The sequence below is a fragment of the Strongylocentrotus purpuratus genome, unplaced genomic scaffold (genome assembly GCF_000002235.5).
Source record: "Strongylocentrotus purpuratus isolate Spur 01 unplaced genomic scaffold, Spur_5.0 spur5_scaffold_1, whole genome shotgun sequence".
NCBI lineage: Eukaryota > Metazoa > Echinodermata > Echinoidea > Camarodonta > Strongylocentrotidae > Strongylocentrotus > Strongylocentrotus purpuratus.
In genome coordinates this window covers 6,740,914-6,762,184 of record NW_022145594.1, presented here as the reverse complement: position 1 = coordinate 6,762,184, position 21,271 = coordinate 6,740,914, and the positions used below count along the sequence as shown (strand labels likewise).

The window sequence follows — 21,271 nt, the reverse complement described above, 5'->3', positions numbered from 1 at the left end:
ACTGCACATATTCTTGAAAGCTACGAGGCTGGGGCAGATCGAGGGCTCATGGGATTGCCGCAGCTCATAGATAGGTCACATGACCAGCTGTTTGGGTCAAGTACTGCGTAGGGGTTGATTCAAATCTGAAACTTTGATGTGTCATGTCAAAACATCAGTCACATGAATGTCAATTAAGATTACTAGGTTTTTGCTTGAATTTTGTTTTTCCCCCCTTTTGATCACACTTTCAGTTTCTGTCTGTCTCTTTCTCTCTTTCTTTCTTTATATTTTGGTTCCCTCTATACTGCAGGTTAAGGTCTACTTGTAGATGTATATATGTATATCGCATCATTTTGTCTTTCTGTTCTCTTTCTGGTTCTCGCTCCCTCTTTCGCTGTCTCTCTAATTCTCTTTTCTCCCAAGCCATCTCATTCTCGTTTTCAGTCTTCACATTTTACACCATATCTAACTTTATCTTGCTTTACTTACATGTAAATGTAGCCTACCTTCTCCTCTCTCTTTCATGTCTCAATAATTAATTTTACATCTCGCATCTGTAAGCTCTTTCTTCCCCTTTATTTCTACAACTTTTACTAATTTGCACCTTACTCTTAATAGTCACATATGTATATGGCATAAATTTCCCTGCAGCCCTACTCTTTCTTCCCTACTCCCAATTCCTCTCAACCACCATATCATCTCAACCACCATATCATCCCCTCCCCCCCTCTCAACCACCATATCATCCCCCTCCCCCTCTCAATCACTATATCATCCCCTCCCCCTCTCAACCACCATATCCCCCTCCCCCTCTCAACCACCATATCCCCCTCCCCCTGTCTCCATCTCTCTCCATCTCTCTCTCTCACGATCCCTCTCTTTCTCTCTGTTCTTTCTAAACTGTTAATCCCACACCAGACAGTCTGGTGACGCTACTGTTTTTTCTGTGGAAAGCTAATGTTCCGCAAGGTGCAAATTTTCTCACCTCTGCTTGAATTTCTCTCTGCTTAGAAGTAAATGAACCACGGCAGTACAGACCTCTCTCTTGGTCTGCTTTGTACTAAATATACATTCTTATAATAATAATAATAATAGTAATGGTGGTTTCTTATAAAGTGTACATGTCTGCCACGTTGTGACGCTCCTGGGGCTCGAGCATTATTTCCCAGGTCAAAACTGGCCAAATATGTAGCAATCTGGCATATCAGGCACCCTTTTAAATCTGAATGGAGAGTGACAATGGTAGATTAATGTTTTGCCAATGATTGTTATATAGTGCCAGGATGGGATTAAAGCCCTCAGCCTTTGGATAAAGATTATAATCAAGTGAACGAACCACTCTACCATAGCACCTGCACTTTGATGATCATACTGTCAATCCAGACACTTTTTCGCTCATGAAAATTTCTGAGTAGTTCAGATTTGCAAAAGTTTCATGCAGGGGAGTGAACAAATAACAACCGACATGTAACACCACATTTTTCAAGTTGTGAAAATTACTTTTGTTCATGGTTCATGTCTTCAAAGTTTGTAGTTTTGCAGTAACCAAGAGAGAGAGAGAGAGAGAGAGAGAGAGAGAGAGAGAGAGAGAGAGAGAGAGAGAGAGATTTTGTACATGTTATACTTGAAATTAATTGCTCTGAAATGCTTTTTTCAGATTTTATAGAGGCTCTTCTCAAAGTTGCAGAAAGTGGCTGTACCTTATTTCTCATCAAACAATAAATATTTTCAAAATACATTTCATTTCATTTCCCTCATATTCTCTGTCTCCTCTCCCTCCAGATGCAGAGATAATCATTCAAACTGACGGTCACCGCCGTATTCATCAAGACAGACTCGGCACCAGCTACACCGCCCTCTGGAGTCAGAACATACAAAATGGATACCGACGGTGCTCCCGAGAACCCTGATGATAACGGAGGCTTCCCCATTACACCACAGCCCCAGGTGAGTGGGTCCTGGGTTCAAGCCTCCTGTACTTTTGGAGATAATTAGGGAAATACTTTTGTTCGCAAGAGTTCTTCATAAAATCTATGTAATAATGCTATTTTGAAGGGAAAAAAGAGGTACAGTATCAAGGAGCTGTCCAGAGATGAATTTTCCAACTTCTGCATAGTTTTTTTTGACAGGTTAGAGGGTAAATATGAAGGAAAATGTCCAACTCCCATTCTTCTTTCACCACCAGAGGTCTTATTGCAGAGTATTCTTATAAACCTTGTCACTGTTCAATACATCTTGCTCTGAAGCATATTGGGAGAAAAGACACACACATTTTAAAGGTTATATTGATTATCAAGCAAGTCTGCGAGCTTTGAGTTTTGAGTTGTTGTGAGTGCGAATCTGGGGGGCGTTTCACAAAACTTGTCATCAGTGACAAAATGACAGTTTTTGTTATAAGCTACTGGAATCCTTGCTTCTGATTGGTTATCAACAGATTTGTCACTGATTTTTGTCATTTGCCATTGAAAAAATGCTTTGTGAAACGGGTCCAAGTTATAACTTGTACTTCTCCACGCAGAACCAAAGCACAAGAAGTAGCAAGAGCTCCAAGGGCAAGTACCGCGACCGGGACACCGACGAGGACAGCGAGCGTGGTCACAGGGGACGGCGTGGTCGTCGACATCGAAACAGAGAAGACTCTGAGAATGATGGAGGGGAAAACAGGAGACACAGCAAGAGACATTCTCATGTAGAACGATCAGTAACCATAGCAACCCAGGGAGCTACCACTGATGAGGACAGAGATGAGGTTTGTAGCAGGACTTTAATTTTGTATCAAATTTAAAAATAAAGTTGAGTTGGGAAAGAAGCTGTGTGGCAGTGATTGGAAAGGTTGATCACATACCACATGGATATTGTTGTATACTGTGAGGTTTTGGAATCATCAAAATGATGAGAAATTGGCCCAGTCTTACAAGTCACATGCACTGTACACATAAATGCGACTACACAATCATGTTGCATGAAAGTGTTGTCCACAACCGGCGTTGGCTCTTACTGGTCATATTTTGAATATTTTTTTTTATTTCAAAGACTTTATTTTCTGCAATCAAACAAATCAGTTATACAACAAATATGGATAATTATATAAAACATAAGGTATGCAAACAATATACAAAATATAGAAACAAATGTATAATACATGAGTAAGAGTAAATTTATACGTTGGGCCATTGCGTGTATAAAGAAAGAAAGCAGAAGGTCGCCGTTATAAGCAAAAGCTTGAGCAGACGGTCAACCGAGCTAAGATAAAAATGAGTTGTGAAATATTGGCAAAGTAACAAGAAGAGGGGGCCATGATACTCAAATGATAATTAAATGTGAAAATAAACAGTTGGATTCAATATAAATAATTATAGAATGAGCATATGAATCTCATCTTTATGAGGCTACTAATTATACATTAATGACAGAGATAAGAGAGAAACTAAACAAAAACAAGGGTGCGAGTGGTGCGTGTGTGTGCAAGTGCAAGTGTCCTCATGCGCCAAAATGTTGAATCATCAGTATTACTGATTTGAAGAGCCATCCTTTTCAGGGGACATTTATTCATTGATACCCTTCCACACTAACAATAACATAAACAGAATTACACAAATTCATAAACAATTCATCACCTTCCCCAAAACTCAATATTCTCTTTGAATTTCTTCTTTGTAGAGTAGTACCTAAAAAGACCTTTGTTTGGCACACGCGATAGATCCTCTAAAGATATGTATGGACGCTTCATTCCTTCTTCCCTAATTGCCTTGGGATGAATCATTCGATTAAATGTATTTTTAATTAAATGAAAAGGTCAGAATGTCTGTGGCATGAGTTGTTGTATTGTCTAGTAAGTGGAAGCTTTTGGCAAGCTTCAATTTTTCCCGAAGGCAACCATCATAGTACGGTATGCCAACCAGTACATGCATTTATCTACGATGTAGGCCTATAGGCATGAATTGATATTTGTGAAGTGGTCCAAACATAGATGATCATGATATGAGATCATTGTATAGGCCACATGTTGCCCAGTCAATAATACTTTCCTTGGGTGTTAAAATATTTGTGAGTTAACGCCCTTCTGGCTCCAAACAGACGATTCATCTGTTGTAAAAAATGAAAGTAACTCGAAGGGGAAGTCCACCTTGATGTTAAATTGTTTTTTATAGAAGCAGATAAATTAGAGGAACAGGTCAGATTAAAAAAAAAAAAAAAAAAAATAAATAAAAACTATAAAAAGAAAAGGTTAAATGTATATATACCGGTATATATATATCAGATTGAAACAGGGAGTGGAGATTGTGCACACAGTGTGTGCGGGCAAGCACTGAATCCAATGACCGGGGTTATAGTATATTTGTAAAGCGCTTAGAGACATTTGTAATAAGCGCTATATAAAAATTAAATGTTATTATTATTATTAACAGGAGCTCTAGTCAATACAGGCCCTAAAACTTGGCAATCTGAACGGCTCTCTTCAGAAGAAGAAAAAAGTTTATGTGGAGCACTGCTATGTGAGCAAAGTTCAAAAATATACTTGTACATTTATGTAGGGCCCACACCTTACATGCACATGTACATGTCTAGGTAGATGTGAAAACTGGGAGTCTAGTACCAGGTGAGAACCATATCTCATATCTGACCTTGTTTGACCTTTTAATGCCCATCCTGGGATCATTGCAGACTCCCCTTACACTCATTTCTCAGGGTCTCTTCTTCTTCTACACCAGCAGGTGCAAAAGTCTATGAAACTTTATCCTTAAAGGCAACACATAGACAAAATTGGAGAAGTCTTTTATATCCTCTGAATGGAATTGGCGAAGGATTTATGGTTATATCCATGTGGGGTGTTAAACGATTTCTCTCATTTTTATAGAGGAAATGATTCATGAAGAGTCGGTGAAGGAGATTGAAGTTTTAAAACTGTCTTCTTTTCCATCAACAATTGTGCAATATTTTACATAGGAAGATCTTTGCCCTCTCTTTCTATTTCTGTCATTTGCTTTGTCTGATTGTCTCTTTGTCTTTGTCTTCTTTTTGATATCTCTCACTTTCTCTCTCTCTCTCTCTCTTGATACATGATCTCTCTTTCACCTTCCCCTTCCATACTTTCCCTCATCTTTTCCATGTTTTCTGATAACAAGAGTTGGTATTTCTCTCTTCCCTGAGCACATCACATCACATTATCATCGACAAACCTGACACATCATTATCAACAAATTCACCATGGCATGTTCTCCATGTGCGCTTGCATTCCGTCCCTTCCAGCTAGGCCTATTCTCCTTCCTCCCCTCACATCCCACACAAACTACAGGCCTTATTCACATAAGAGAAAACATTGTATAAAGATAATACTTGTGTTAAAAAAAAGAATCAATAGACCTTCAACCATTTAGTTTAATACATTTAATTTCATTTCGTTTATTCCCATTTCTAACAAATTACAAAAAATTCTTGGGATTGCAATGTACATAGTAAAACAATGAAACTTAATTATAATTGGTCTACAGTGTACAACAGGCATATAAATCAGGTTGGTCATTGTCATACATACATGCACACAGTATATTGTTTATACATGCAGGAACAAATGTACAACAAAATACAAGTTTTAATACAGATGTGTCCAGTCGTTAACTGAATGTTGGCTCAGATTACTTGCCATTGAAATGGCTGTCATTAACCATTTGCAAAGGGTGGACATCATGAATGTTTTTGGCTGTACAGTTATCTACGCATTGGGGATTGATTCTGAAACTTTAATGAGTTTTCATTCCAAATAATGCCGAAACCGCTCCTCTTTATGGTACTACATTAAGAAAAGAAAAATTGTATTTAAAATATATTTAACTACCGGTATGCAGTTATTGTAGAAAGACAATCTTTGGACTTCCCTTGTCTAAATGGGGATGGTTTTTGCAGCATCTTCCCTGGCTGGCCTGCAAACATCATCAATCATATATTAGGAGGGAGGGTCCTGGCAGCTTGTATGTTTTCTCAGAGGGCATGAAAAGCGTTTTGTTATGACTAGCTAACCGACCCAAGCAACTCATCATTCTCCTCAGGAAAATAGACAAGGAGATTGCACAAGCTCTAGTCAATATTAAACCTCCTCTACCTTGCAGGGGTACTACACAAGGTGCACTTCTAGTGTGTATTTATGTACCTGTAGGTATGTTGGACCCTATGTGCAGTGTTGTGCACATTATGCGCTTGTAGAAAACAGGAAGAGGATGTTGAGAAATTACTTTAAATTTCTGTTTTTATAAATGCAAAATCTAGTTACTTTCGGGCATCTTTGGGAAGGGTCGATATAGAGAACTTGTGTATTGAAGCACTTGTCTGAAACAATCTTGAACATGAATTTTTATTGCCAACCGATAAATTTAATGCAAGAAGGTTAACAAAATTGCCATTTTCAATGCTTTGCTAGCCGATCTTCGTTATTGATGTTCCATTTGCTTCTGCATTTAATCCAATGTTTTCAGGCTCTTGTCTAAAGATGACTCCCCCTTTCTTTTTTGAAATGGAATAAATGAGATTTCTACAGAGGCAAACTTTGTATTTCATTTTATTTTTTTCCTCCAGACATTTTGTGAAATTAACAAAGCTTTTATTTGTAGCTTTCTGTTTGTGCGTATTCTTTGAATTGTGCACTGGCATTCTTGTAGATTAAACACAAAGGATCATTGCTGTTCCTCAATATCCATACTTGTGCAAACAGGCCCTTGAATTACAACTGGGTTTGATAGGGTGTCACAAGGCATTGTTATCACAGTCCCAGTCCCAAAGCAGAGTAAGGTTCATCCTCCCACATGGGGCTAGCATGGCCCAGGGGTCAGGGGAATGTTACATGGAGCTATTTATTGATCTCGTTGAGGTTCTTATTTATGTGAACGGGATATGTGAGAAGGCAGAGGGGAAGTTTGAAATACCAAGGGACAGATCCTCTACCAGCCTGCACAGGCAGTTTGAGAAATGTATTATCATGGAGTTACTAGCTCCATGGTATTATCCAAATCCAGTTTGTAGGCCTTTTCTGACAGAGTTGGGCCTATACATGTACACATGAACATGTATTTACCCGTAGATACCAATTTGAGAATCTTTTCAGGCTCACCTGTACGGATGTTGTAGCTCCAGACTTTATGTTGTTGTGGGAGGGGGAGGGCGGGGGGGGGGGGGGGGGTGGGGAGGGGGCAGGGGGGGTATTACCTGTGATACCTCCACCTCTGATGATACAGGGTCATTTTCCTTACATATTTTGATGGTCAGTCTAAATTGCCACTCATGAACTATCTCTTTCTCTCTATATTTGCTCTCTCTTCATGCATGTGTTACCTTATTATAGCCTACAATTTTTGTTTTAATGTATATTTTTGTCAATATAATTGGCCGCCACAATCAGGAACTTCTGTTCCCTTTTGTTTTTTTGTTTTTTTTTTACCTGAGAGTGATCTCTCCCTCTCACTCCATTTTATCCTCTATCTCTCTATTCAGTGAGCTACTTTTTCTTGCACTTTTTGTACTTTCCTTCTTGTAACTCTGCTTGCCCCACCCTGCCTTTTCTCTCTCTCTCTCTGCCCTTTCTCCCTCCCCTCCCCCTCTCTCTATTTTATTTTACAGTTCTTTTACCTAGCTACCTTTTCCAATCCCCTTCCTTTTAAGCTCTTTACATATGTATCTCTAGTCTTAACTATCTCTATCAATTGTATGAATAGTAAGTCTATCTCCATCCTCTCACCAACCTACCATCCCCATCTCGTCTCCGTCAGTAATTCATTAGCCATCTCAGTCAGTTTGTTATCACTATGAGACAGATGGGATGACAAAGGTCAAGTGAGGTCACCGTCATCTATCCCACAAATATTAGAAGCATTCATGCCACACTGTGTCTGCCTCATATACCCTGCTTTCAGACTACTGGAAATCATTGTATACATTTGTAGCTATATGATTTAATAGTAATTCCATTTTTTTAGTGTTGACGTCCTACATGATAACGAAGCGCATGTTTGAGCATTGTAAGCAAAGAAAAGTCAATAAAGAATCGGGGTCCTACGCTAGTGTGAACATTGTATTGTATGAAAAATGTATAACTGGGCGGAGCTTATCAAGAACGCGCACTGATGATTGGCTGGCTCTCATGTCAGTTGACCTCTTCAAAAGAAAAAAATATGCAATATTATTTTCTAGTCTGTATCAAAGCTCCTTTTGCTATACGATGATTCATTATATTTCACATTTCTTTATACAAGTTTAGTATAAATATCCTATAGTCTGAATGGCTATTAGGGAAGGCAACTTTATTATCACTGGCGTTCGTCCGGGTTCAGGACGATCGCGTCCCCTCCTTTGTTAGCAGAACGCGACTGTCCTTAACGCGTAAGGTATGGGGGATTAAAACCTTCTCCATTCATCGCGTACCCTCCTTTGTTTAGAGAACGCGAGCGTCCCAAACGGGTCCCCAATGAAAGGGGCAAGAATGGGGGGGGGGGGGATTATCTTACATAATATTACATAATTCTTGAGAGGAATAGGGTTTCTATTTGTCGCGCTAAGAGGGGCAAGAACTCGTTTAATCACCTTGCCAGTAAAATTCCTTCCTTCCAGCGATCGGAAGGCTTTCCCCATTTTAAATGAAATGTAAATGAAATGAAAACTGTGTGAATCGCAATCAATGCAGAGGTCCGTTGTTTGAGGTTGAGAGAGAGAGAGGGAGAGAGAGGTAGAGGGACGTAGACATGCATGTTTTGTTCTTTGAAAAACTCTACGAGACTGTTATGTATTTTTTATATGTCATCTATTTTGGAGGTTTGGTCTTATGAAAACTGATTTTGAATGAGTGATGCGTAGGCCGTGGCCGCCTTGTAGTTGTAGCGACCAGCAGCGCTAGAACAATTTATAATTTGCATACCCTGTGCCGCCCATTGAACCCTGGGAAGGGTAATAGACATTCTGACATTTCTATCGATCTTTTCGTGGGTACAATGAATAGGCACAAATGAAGTACTAGAAAGTTGGATTGATAACCGTATCTTGGAAATGTTGTAATCAACACCCAAGTTCAGACAGACCGCGATATTTACGATTGTCAGCCTACGCCTTTGTTCTGAGAGCGCCGACTTGTGGCGGGAATGTCATAATAAATCTGTCATTATTTGTATGTCGTTGTTGCGACTGGACAATGGCGCACTGTATAGGTCGATTGCTTATCTGAAATGAGGCGAGTCATGTCAATCAACACCAAAGTTCCAAAACATCGCGTATATTAAACATCGTTCCGCGCCTTCGTAATGCACACCCTCCCCAATTTAAATGCAATTCCGAGAAAAAAAATATATGACAAAATTAAGTTTGTATTTTAATAATTGAAGAAAAAAAAAGAAAAAAAAATATTTTAAAGAGGTGGAATTACAAAATTAGAGGGGGCAGATAAAGTAGGTGAAGAAAAAAAAAATTAAGTTTCAAGATAAAGAAATCGGGAGATGTATTGAAGAATGAATTCGCAGTTTTGAACACAATTCAAATTTCTAATTTCAATGAAAGTCTGAAAAAACGATATAATAACGTTATCATATTAATCATTGAAAAAAAAATCTAAGAGATGGAATTGCAAAATTAGATGAAGTAAGTGATGAACAGGGGCGTACGCAGGATTTTTTCGCAGGGGGGGGGGGGGGTAAATTGCGCCGAAAAGTTAGCAATGACAGGCGGGGGGGGGGGGGGGGTAAGAGCACATTTTTTTGTGTGTCCAGGATTTGATGTTTTTTTTGTCACCCATAAGCACACACAAAAAACAAATGAGGGGGGGGGGGGGTTCCCCCTCCCCTCACTGCGTACGCGCCTGGTGATGAAGATATAAATAAAGAAATATTAGAGTTCAAGAAGAAAGAAAGGATCGGGAGACGGAAAGATGGCAGCCGCAGGTAAAAAGGGCGACTAAATAAATACGAAAATGCATTGAAAAGGGAAAAGTAAAACCAACGTGAAGGCAAAGATAGATCCACAACTTCACTTCACTCATTCTGGACATTTCATTACTATCTGTTATTTATTTGAGAAACCAACTACAACTACCAACTACGAGTGAGCCATCACTCATCACGTGGTCTTGGTCGATGATACATAATGCGGACATAATCCAATCTTATCAAAATGCTAATGTCTCCCCATTGTTCAGCTCCGATCCCTTCTTGGCGGCCAAGCCCTTTCATGTTTGCGCGCTCCCCAGACATTCCCCTCTCTTTCTCTCTCTCTCTCTATTGCGCTGTCTGTTTCGTGAAGTTATCCCCCCCCCCCTGAAAAGATAAGCGTGGGAAAACCTCTCTCTCGCTCTCTTCTCTGTCACATTCACTTGAGGTCATTCAATCGGCCCATAAATGGCTTTGTTTTTGTTTACATTAGCTCAGAGGCGGCTTCATAAGTCATGAATGAACTGACTAGTATGTCTGGTTACTAAGCAACTATGCAGTCAATCAAAATTTTCAAATTCATTTGTGGCTGCATTTTCATATCGGGCAATAAAAAAAACTCAAAATTATGATATTTAAAAATCATTTTTAACATAAGTATGAAATAGTGAGATCCTACTCAAACTCGTGAATTTCTCATTTTTAAAGAACAATTTCCAGCAAATTACAAATATGAACTGGCCATGTTAATGACGCGGGCGTACAAACACGTCGACAGCTCTTCAGACTTTCTATCAATTGCTTTGGTGTCTCGAAGTCGACGGGTGTATATGTCATTTTGAGACAGAGAATTTATTTTACTCCAATATAAAGTAAAAGACGAAGAAATTTGAGTACTGCAATTTTTGTGAAAATAAGAAAATGCAATATTGTTTTTAATATAAGGAAAATAATTACAGCTTTAAATACATGACTTGGTCTAGCTCGATAAAAATCCAAACAACTATGATCATATACATTTTTTTTCTTCGTAACATTGGATAACAAATTTCACAAATTCCATCATACTATAAATATATTGATTATTTAGTGCAAGGGTAAATATGACAATGACTCGGAACATAATACAGGGATAACAATTAATCAAATTACTCTTAATACTTGTAAACGTTTTTTTAAATTATTTTTTATAATTTTTTTTTCTTCAGGGGGGCGGGGTCAAATTTTCCCTCGTGTCGCGCCACGCCTTTTTAATTTCTTGGCGAGAGGCCTGATTATGCATAGAATAACAAAAATCAACAAAAGGGAAAAGTAAAACAGGGGGGCAAAGTTACATATCTACATCTTCACTTGTAAGGTAGACTACATGCATGCAATGTAAATCCTTATTTTTATTTCTATATTTATTTTGTAAAAACTCTGAATTTTCTGCTGTGACTTTAGATAAAACTCAGACTTCACAGAGCTGCCAAGCAGAACGTTTTTAACGTATTTATACGTGTTTTTTTAAGGGAAAATACGTATTTGTTTTGCTGTGCTAAAATTGTAAGTTCTGAGTATGGCTATGCGAACGTGGCTACAGGTTGGCTGTGAGAACGAGCGTATGCATAGTATGCATACACACAACACAGGGGATGTACACCACTCAAAGACGTGCGCATTACATACACACATGCATCCGATCGTGATATCAAACCAGCATCCACAACACACGCAAATTACATATCAGTGCACTGCACTACACACAGCGTCACTCACTAGTACAAGGAAATCCCGATGTCACTTCCAAAAATCCACCCCAAAAGCCAAATTTTGCTGTCACAAGTGCGGAATCGGAGCCATATTTCCAAAGCACGCGGTGGCTTAGCCAAGTTTTAAAAAACGGCTTCGCCAAAAAAAGCGCTTAAAATAAAAAAATCAGAGGTTTTGTAACGAGTTTTTTCGCTTATCGCAAGCGCCCTTCGAGGCAGGCCTGCTTCGAGGGCTTCGAGTGTGGTGGTGGTGGTATCTTTACCAGCGCTGTATGGAAGGCCATCCCCGCCATAAACTTAACTAGTAACGTAACCAATAAGGAAACACTAACGTACACTTAGTATCCAATGATTTTACAGAGTAGCGCTTGCGTTACTAAACAGTTACGTTAGTCAAATGATGAAAAGCTTACGTATACTCATTCTAGGGATTATTTTACCTACGTAAGCTCTTTAGTTTTCATTAACGCAACTGTCTAAGTAATTCAGTAGCGTAAGTAAAACACACTACCGTTAGTTTAATGTTGACCAATCATACCCATCGTTGCATGCCATAGAAACACAAACCGATCTTTATTTCTATAGCTAGAGCTAGAGCTAGCTAGAGATCGGTGATACCATGGTGATTCAGTCGTGATCGTAGACATAGGCTTAAGAACCGGGGAGGGGGGCTTGCGGGGGCACAGCCCCCCCCCCCAATGAAAAATCTTGGGGGGGGGGGGGGCTCAGATATCATTGAACCCCGCCCAATATTTTTGGCGGGGCTTATAGATATCATTGAGCCCCCAATTGTGTGGTGGGCTTAGATATCATTGAGCCCTTAGGGGCGCAGATACCATTGAGCCCCCACTATTTTAAGTGGGGCTCACATATCATTGAGCCGCACCCAATACTTATTGCGGGGCTCGGATATCATTAACCCCACCTCCCCTATCATTATATTCTAGGCATGAAACTCATGTATACCTATAATCTACAGACTTACCATTCAAATATAAACATTTTATAAATATTTATTTGGGGAGGGGGGGGGGGGGGGCTCAGACATCGGATCTCGCATAACATTGACCCCAAAAAAATATATATATCTCGGATATAATTGAGACCCCCAAATATTTTCTTGGCGGGACTCTGATATCATTAAGCACCCCTCCCCATATTTTGGTGGGGCTAAGATATCTTTGAGCCCCCCCCCCCCCATATTTTGGAGGGACTCAGATACCATCAGCCCCCCCCCCCCCAATTATTGTTGGTGGGGCTCGGATAATATCACGGAGCCCCCGATATTTTTGTGGGGCTCGGATAACATCACGGAGCCCCCTGATATTTTTGAGGGGCTCGGATATCATCGAGCCCCCCCCCCCACCCCCCCTCCCAATATTTTGTTCGGGCTCGGATAGGCTATCATTGATCCCGCCCTCCCCAAATATATTTGCACACTTATGTTCTGGGCTAGAAGCTTTATGCGTTTCTATAATCTACAGATCGACTTAGTATTCAAATTATTATTAAAACTGACAGTTTATAAATATTGGGAGATTGATTGAGGGGGGCTTATAGCCTTGCATTGCATTGGAGTAAGATCATCACAGGCACATCTTCATCTCCCCGGACTTCATCAAGTAATTTTTAAAAAAATAATTCATTGCCCTTTTTTAATCAGATCTGATGTAGGCGGAATGATATCGTATGATTTGTTCTTTATAGTGGTCAGAAAAAAATATCATTCCATTAACCGCGATTCATTCATTGGATGTGGGTTATGACTGTCTAACGTTACTATTGCCAACAAAACTTTGTTTCCAGGAACACAAGAAGAGAAAACTTCTTTGGCACATTTGTCTGAGGCTGCATGTGAAAGCTCCTCAAAAGAAGAAAAGTCTGAAATTTTTTCGCTGCGATGACATAGACGAGGAACAAACAATTTATTCCAGGTGCAAATTAAAGACGAAGGAGGATCTCAGAATTTTATTTTTTGGGCGGTGCCACATTTCAGTTTTTTAAATATGTCCGATTATAGGCATGTGTGATAATAAAAGTTTTGTTTTTCACGTTCCTAGCGTATTATTTTTTCCAAAGGTGTTAAATGTGTGTTATTTTAACACCTATTACTTTGTTTAACTTAATATAAAAAATCTGAATATCTTACAATTCAACGATTTCTTCAAGTAGGCCTACTTTTATTAATTTCTTCAACTGAAAAGGAGTCGAGAAAGGTACAACGAATCGTTTTCTTTCGCTAGTAATACGTCAAAGCTTCCGCGCTTCGCGCAGGAGGAGAGGAATGAATTCAGACAAGGATTAAGAGTCGAGAAAGGTACAACGAATCGTCTTCTTTCGCTAATAATTTAATGAAACTTCAAAGTTTTCGCGCTTCGTGCTGGAGGTGGAGGAAACTGACATCAGATAAGGATTAAGATTCGAGAACGGTACATCGAATCGTCTTCTTTCTCTAATAAATTAATGAAACGTCAAAGCTTCCGCGATTCGCGCGGCGGGGGGGGGGGGGGGGAACTGATTACAGATAAGGATCAATTTTGCCTTCAGAGGTTTATATGGCAATACTTTAAACTAAATTTGCAAAAAAAGCAGAAATATCTGCCCAAATGTTCAATGTTGAAGTACATTCACGATATTTTTCCAGACCGGATCGGTGTGATAATTTTCCAAATAATTATATATATCAATTAGTAGGCGGTTTCCCCGCAAAATTTGTATCGTCACGTATTTAGTCAAAAACATATTCGTTCACAGTCATGATTGGTAAAGAGCTTCAATTTCATTATTTGAGAGGGGTGTTTCTCAAACTGGTCTATACATTTTAATTGGAAAAAAAATATGTATATACATGTTCATATTCTATTTTAATAATTTTAAGCTGTCCTAAAAATTGATGCATTTACCCCTTCCCATTACAATATTTAGTGCGCCGTTGCTAGGAAATATATTTCACCCCCTCCTCTCCCACTTGTTATTTATTTTTAATTTCGACATCATCGTTTAGCATGCAAAGGGGTGTGCCCCCAACCTTATTCCCTGATAACCCCCCCCTCCCCCTCCAAGTTGACACCCGTATGTAAATTTCGTAAAAAAAGAAAGGAATGTTTAATATTATAAATTGTACAGAGAGAGAGAGAGAGAGGGAGAGAAAGAGAGAGAGAAGGGCGGGAGCTAATTTCTCCGTGTCTTTATCCGTGTCCTTGCGCTTGTCTCTGACCTCGTCTTGAGTCTTGACTATCGTCACCGTGTTCAATGTTCTACTTAACAGCCTATGAAAATATGCAACTACTAAATGTATTAATTTATGGAATCTTCGACCGCTCTTGAGTGTTGGAGCATTAACACGTGTGACATGTACACAGTCACAGAGGCGGCGGAGCGACTTCCAAAGTGGGGGGGGGGGGGGCACCAACAAAAAAGGTCACTTTCGGGAGAAAAAAGGGCACTTTCAAAAAGAATTTTAAAGCAAAAATAGACAAGTTTTTAGATATTGGTATATACCCATATATGATTACATTATCAGGGATGATTTCAATATTTGTTTCTCATTATACATCATATAAGATGTAGCTTAAGCATCACACTTTGCAGTTGGGTGTGATGGTCTGAAAATTCATTTGCGAGCGAGGAAAAATTTTAAGATTTGTGAGGTCGCAGTGCGAAAAATTACATCTTATAAAGAGGAAAAACCCAAAATATCCTGATGGGGTTATAAGCACATTCTCATAACGGAAGACTGAAAAGACCTTTGATTAGTAACACTACATGCGAGCGAGCGTGCTTTGGGTGAAATTTCTCTTAGTCACTTGAGGCACGTTTAATGATGAGAGGAAAAGGGAACACTTATCGAAAGGGATAAGACACTTATTAGAAAAGAAAAGGAGCACGTGTCAAAGTGCAAAGGCTAATTAACAGAGGTGAACATGGGGCACTTCTTACACCTAAAAAAAGAGGCACTAACCAGGCATGAAAAGGGCACTTATGACAATGGGAAAGGGGCATTTGTCGACGGAAAAAAGGCACTCATCAGATTTTAACGGGGCATTTATAACAAGTGAGAAGGGGGAAGTGGCTCCCATTAAAAAGAAAAAGAGGCACATCTTAAAATAAACGGGGCACTTGTCAGAGATGAAAAGGGGGTAATTATGAGAAGAGGAAGGGGCACTTATAAGAAGGAAAATGAGCATTTATTGGGGAGGAAAGGGGGACGTGTCAAATAAAAGGGGAATTTATTAGAGATGAAAAGAGCATTTATCAGGAGAGGAAGGGGCACTTGTCAAAGTAAAACGATTTTCTCTCAGAATTATATAGGGTCATTTACAAGAGATGAAAAAGGGCATTTATGAGAAGTGGAAGGGGATATTTTTAATGGGGGCACTTATCATAAGGAAAAGGGGCACTTATTAGAAAGGAAAGGGGGCGCATGGGAAAATATAAGGTGCGTTATCCGAGTTAAAAATGGTTAGTTATTAAACTGGGAAGGGGCACTTCTTACAAGGCAAAAGGGGCACTTGTCAAAGAAAAAGGGGCACCTCTCAGATTTGAATAGGGTAATTATCAGAGGTGAAGAGGCGCTTATCAAAAGTAAAAAAGGGGCACTTACTAGAGATTAAAAAGGGCACTTGTGAGAATGAAAAATGGAAACTTATTGCAAAGGAACATGGGAACTTGTCGAAGGAAAATTGGTACGTGTCAAAATAAAAGGGGTACTTATCAGAGTCGGAAAGGGGAAGGTGCACTTTTTAAAGTAATAGTGGCACTTATCAAATTAAAAGGGGTACTTTTCCTATGTAAAAAGGGGCACTTCTTACAACGGTAAGGGACACTTTTCCTGTAGGAAGGGGCAATTTTGGGGTACTTCAAAAACTGGGGGGTGGGGAATAAGGGGTGGAACCCCCGGAAGCTTAGGGGTATGGGCATTTAATTACGGTCAGATGAGCATATTTCGCCTTATTCATGACACTGACAGGTCACTAATTGGCGTGAGGTCCAGGGGACGCAGCCCCCAGAAGCTCAGGAGTTTAAGGGATTGAATTACCGTCTGATGAGCATCCAGAGGCCCGCCTTAGAGCCCTGGGTGGGGACCAGGGGTTTTTAGGCATTTTATTACGGTCAGCTGACCATAATATTTTGATACTTTATTTGTGACACATGCAGGTCACTCTTTTTTCTTTCTTTCTATCTTTCTTTCTATTTCTCTTTAATATACTTTTTAAACAAAGTGGGGGAGAGAGGTCAAGCCCCCTGAGCCCCACCGTTCTGCGGACCCTGGCATATTGGCCTCTTAATAAGCATATTTCTTGCCTGACTGTAAATTTTTGAATTTGTCATTTTCCAACAAATGCATACAAAAATTTAGTGAACTAAAAAGCGAGGAAAAATCCCGAAAAATTATGTCATTTGAGCAAAAGTTGTAAACCCCTGGTATTGATTTAGAAATAAACCACGTTGGGGAATTTTGTTGGGGTCAAATGCCCCAAGCCCCCCCCCCCCCCCCCTCCCCGCAGTACGCCAGGGTTGATCAGGTGCGTATTTGGCGCTTGGTCTCAATGACGAAAGAAGAAGCGATACAAATCGTAACTTATTTTCCCTTCTTTTCCCCCTTTTCTTGTCTTCTTCCTTTTTATTTTCTTTCACTCTCTTTCCTCCTTCCCCTTCCCTTCCTATCCATTCTTTCTCTCTCTCTCTCTCTCTTTCTTCCTTTTGCTGAGGTGGGGGGGGGGGGGGTGGGAGGCAAGGGCATTTTGCCCCCCCCCCCCCGATCCACGACCGGTCGGCGATATCCCCCTTCTTTTTTTCTTCTTCCTCTTTTTTCCTTCCCTTTATCTCCTCTTTTCCTTTTTTTGTTCTTTCTCTTTCTTTCCTGCTCTCTGTTTTTGCTGCGGAGGGGGGGGGGGGGGTGGGAGGCAACAGCATGGGCAAGGTCCTTTCGCCCCCCCCCCCGATCTCCTTCTTTTCCCCTTTTCTTTTCTTCTTCCTCTTCTTTCTTTCCCTTTCTCTCTTCTTTCCCTTTCACTTCTTTTCCTTCTCCCCCTCTCTCCTTTTTTTTTTTTTAATTTAAATTATTTTTTTAAATATATTTTTTTTGGGGGAAGGCCCCCTGGGCCCCATCTTTCCCCTGGATCCGCGCCTGGCCTACGCTTGGTTCGTGTGCATTCCATGTGCTCATCTGCAGAGATCTGCGGCTCAACATAATTTAGGGCAAAAACATTCTAAGTATAATTTCTCCTATTTTACAATTAATTATATGAAATAGAATATCAGTTGAATTAAAGATTAAGAAAAGACATTTTATAAACAATTTCCCATTGGATGTGATGCGATATAATGATAAAGTTTCCAAGCATCTCAATAAAGGATTCAAATGTCAAGGGCTCATTTGCAATTAGTTGGTAAACGATAATCTGTTCTTGTCATAGTAGAGTCAAAATAGGAAAAAACCAAGAACTAATTGCAACAGAAATGATTCCACTTGCATATAATCTCGAATAGCCATAAAAACAACATACTCAAAGTTGACAAAAATTGAAGTGGTGGATCAGTGCCTAATTTGCATAAATTCAAAATGGCCGCCATGTCAGACCCTGGTAGACACACAAAACCTATTTTAGCCTATATCTCTAGATCTAAGACACATAGAACGCTAAACGAAGTGTCTTTACCAATGTTTGGGGGGTCAAGAAACATGATAATAGCATTATAAGCAGCTTACAACTACTCCTTCACTCTTAATTTGCATAAATTTGCATATAATTGACCCTTTTAAAAGTCAAAATGGCTGCCATGTTGCATGTTTAAAACTATTTCTCATTTCATACTTATAGAAAGTTGATTTTAGTGCCCTTATCCATGTTTAAGGGGTCAAGGAACATGATTATAGCATTATAAGCAGCTTACAACTACTCCTTCACTCTTAATTTGCATAAATTTGCATATAATTAACCCTTTTAAAAGTCAAAATGGCTGCCAAGTTGCATGTTTATAACTATTTCTCATCTAATAGTTATAGAAAGTTGATTTTAGTGCCATTATCCACGTTTAGGGGGTCAAGGAACTTGATTATAGCATTATAAGCAGCTTACAACTACTCCTTGACTCTTAATTTGCATAAATTTGCATATAATTGACCCTTTTAAAAGTCAAAATGGCTGCCATGTTGCATGTTTAAAACTATTTCTCATTTCATACTTATAGAAAGTTGATTTTAGTGCCATTATCCATGTTTAAGGGGTCAAGGAACATGATTATAGCATTATAAGCAGCTTACAAATACTCCTTCACTCTTAATTTGCATAAATTTGCATATAATTAACCCTTTTAAAAGTCAAAATGGCTGCCATGTTGCATGCTTATAACTATTTCTCATCTAATATTAATAGAAAGTTGATTATAGTGCCCTTCACCATGTTTAGGGGGTCAAGGAACATGATAATAGCATTATTAGCAGCTTACAACTACTCCTTGACTCTTAATTTGCATAAATTTGCATATAATTAACCCTTTTAAAAGTCAAAATGGCTGCCAAGTTGCATGTTTATAACTATTTCTCATCTAATAGTTATAGAAAGTTGATTTTAGTGCCATTATCCACGTTTAGGGGGTCAAGGAACTTGATTATAGCATTATAAGCAGCTTACAACTACTCCTTGACTCTTAATTTGCATAAATTTGCATATAATTGACCCTTTTAAAAGTCAAAATGGCTGCCATGTTGCATGTTCAAAACTATTTCTCATCTGATACTCATAGAACGTTAATTTTAGTGCCCTTATTCATGTTTAGGGGGTCAAAGAAAATAGCTCGGTAGAACTTAGGAATGTTTTTGTCTAACATTTTATAACCATAGTTATCCGACTTTGCTGATGATATTGCACTAATCTCAGACAATCTGGAAAAGGCACAGAAGCTCCTAGAACAACAGAATTCATGATGTACAACCTTCGTGAAGGCGATATCTGTACTGCTGACAGGACAAAGCTGAAGCAGGTCCAAGACTTTCAGTACCTTGGCTCGTGGGTTGATCAGTCAAAACAAGACCTGATTATCCGAAAAGCAAAAGCCAGACTGAGAGACCGTCGCCTTCGTTTCAGTGGGCACTGCTGGAGGAGCAAGAGTGAAATCATTTCACAAATGCTCTTCTGGGAGCCCTCAAGGGCAAACGCACCAGAGGGCGCCCAGCAATGACTTACATTGACCAGTTAGCAAAAGACACCTGTCTACCAAGACAGGAGCTCCAAAGATCATGGAGAATAGAACTGAATGGAAAAAGCTTGTCAAATCAGTGCGAGTACGCTCGACCTAGTAGTAGTTACAGTTAAACAGGAACAATCACTGTTCTTTTAAAGATAAAATTGAAGAATTTGAAACCATCCTTGTTTATCGGCTTCTTTTATTCTTTGAATCCAACACAATTGTTGTGCTCTGGCAGATGACTGGTCCATTCCAAATAAATAATCCAGTGGTTGCAAAAACAATTTTGATTTTGTCGAGTAACAGCAACAGGGCCAGACGGAATCTCTGCCAGAATGTTGAAGGAAACCGCCGATCGGATTTCCCCTGCGATCACCCTGCTTTTCCAAGCCTCCCTTCATCAAGGATGCGTACCATCGATGTGGAAGAAGGCACTTGTAGTTCCCATCTACAAGAAGGGCTGCAAGTCATCCCCGGTTAACTACAGGCCGATTTCACTGACTGCGATCATATGCAAGCTGTGTGAGCATGTTGTTCACTGTGCAGTTATCCACCACCTCATCCATCATGACATTCTATCTGAAAATCAGCATGGCTTTCGGAAGCGCCGTTCTTGTGAGACACAACTGATCCTCACCATCCAAGACCTTGCTAGAGGACTGGAAGACAAGGGTCAGTATGATGTAATCCTACTAGACTTTGCTAAGGCCTTTGACAAGGTCTTTCACAAACGACTCCTTCTCAAAGCCAAACATTGTGGTATACACGGCCTTACTCTTCAGTGGATCGAGAACTTCCTGACTGGCCGTACCCAACAAGTCATACTGGAGGGCCAACTCAGCTCTGAAGCCAAGGTCACATCTGTCGTACCCCAGGGTAGCGTCTTAGGTCCATTGTTATTTTTGATCTACATCAATGACCTACAAGATTGCATTAGGCATTCAACCACATGCCTTTATGCTGACGACTGTCTGCTCTACAAACCAATCAGACCGACCCAGGACTGTGACAAACTGCAAGAAGATCTAGACAGGCTCCAGGACTTGGAGAAGACGTGGAAGATGGAATTCCATCCCTCCAAATGCCAGGTCTTGCGAGTGACCAACACGAAGAAGCCACTCCTAGGCCAATACACCATCCATGGTCATCAGCTGGAGCAGGTCAACTCAGCCAAGTACCTCGGGGTCCACATTGATCAGAAGCTGAACTTCAATGCCCATGTAGATGCCACAGTCAAGAAGGCAAACTCTGTCTGTGCCTTCCTGCGCCGTAACTTTCGACATTGCAACCAAAAGATCAAGGAGGCTACGTATGTCACATACACTAGGCCCATAGTGGAGTATGCTGCAACAGCATGGGATCCACACACCCAAAGAAACATCAACAAGGTCGAAATTGTTCAACGCAGGAGTGCGCGGTACGTCTGTGGCGACTACGATCGTACCAGCAGTG

The 21,271-nt window shown here is 39.9% G+C and overlaps 1 protein-coding gene across 1 annotated transcript in view; it reads left to right on the top strand.

Annotated features, from left to right (window-relative positions):
• Positions 1-21,271, top strand: part of LOC590912 (vang-like protein 2-B) — a 61,542-nt gene that overhangs the window by 30,759 nt on the left and 9,512 nt on the right. The window contains exons 3-4 of the mRNA XM_030977587.1: positions 1,765-1,929; positions 2,501-2,731. Of these exons, the coding sequence (XP_030833447.1) occupies positions 1,861-1,929; positions 2,501-2,731 (300 nt within the window). The 5' untranslated portion in view covers positions 1,765-1,860. The remainder of the gene's footprint in view (positions 1-1,764; positions 1,930-2,500; positions 2,732-21,271) is intronic.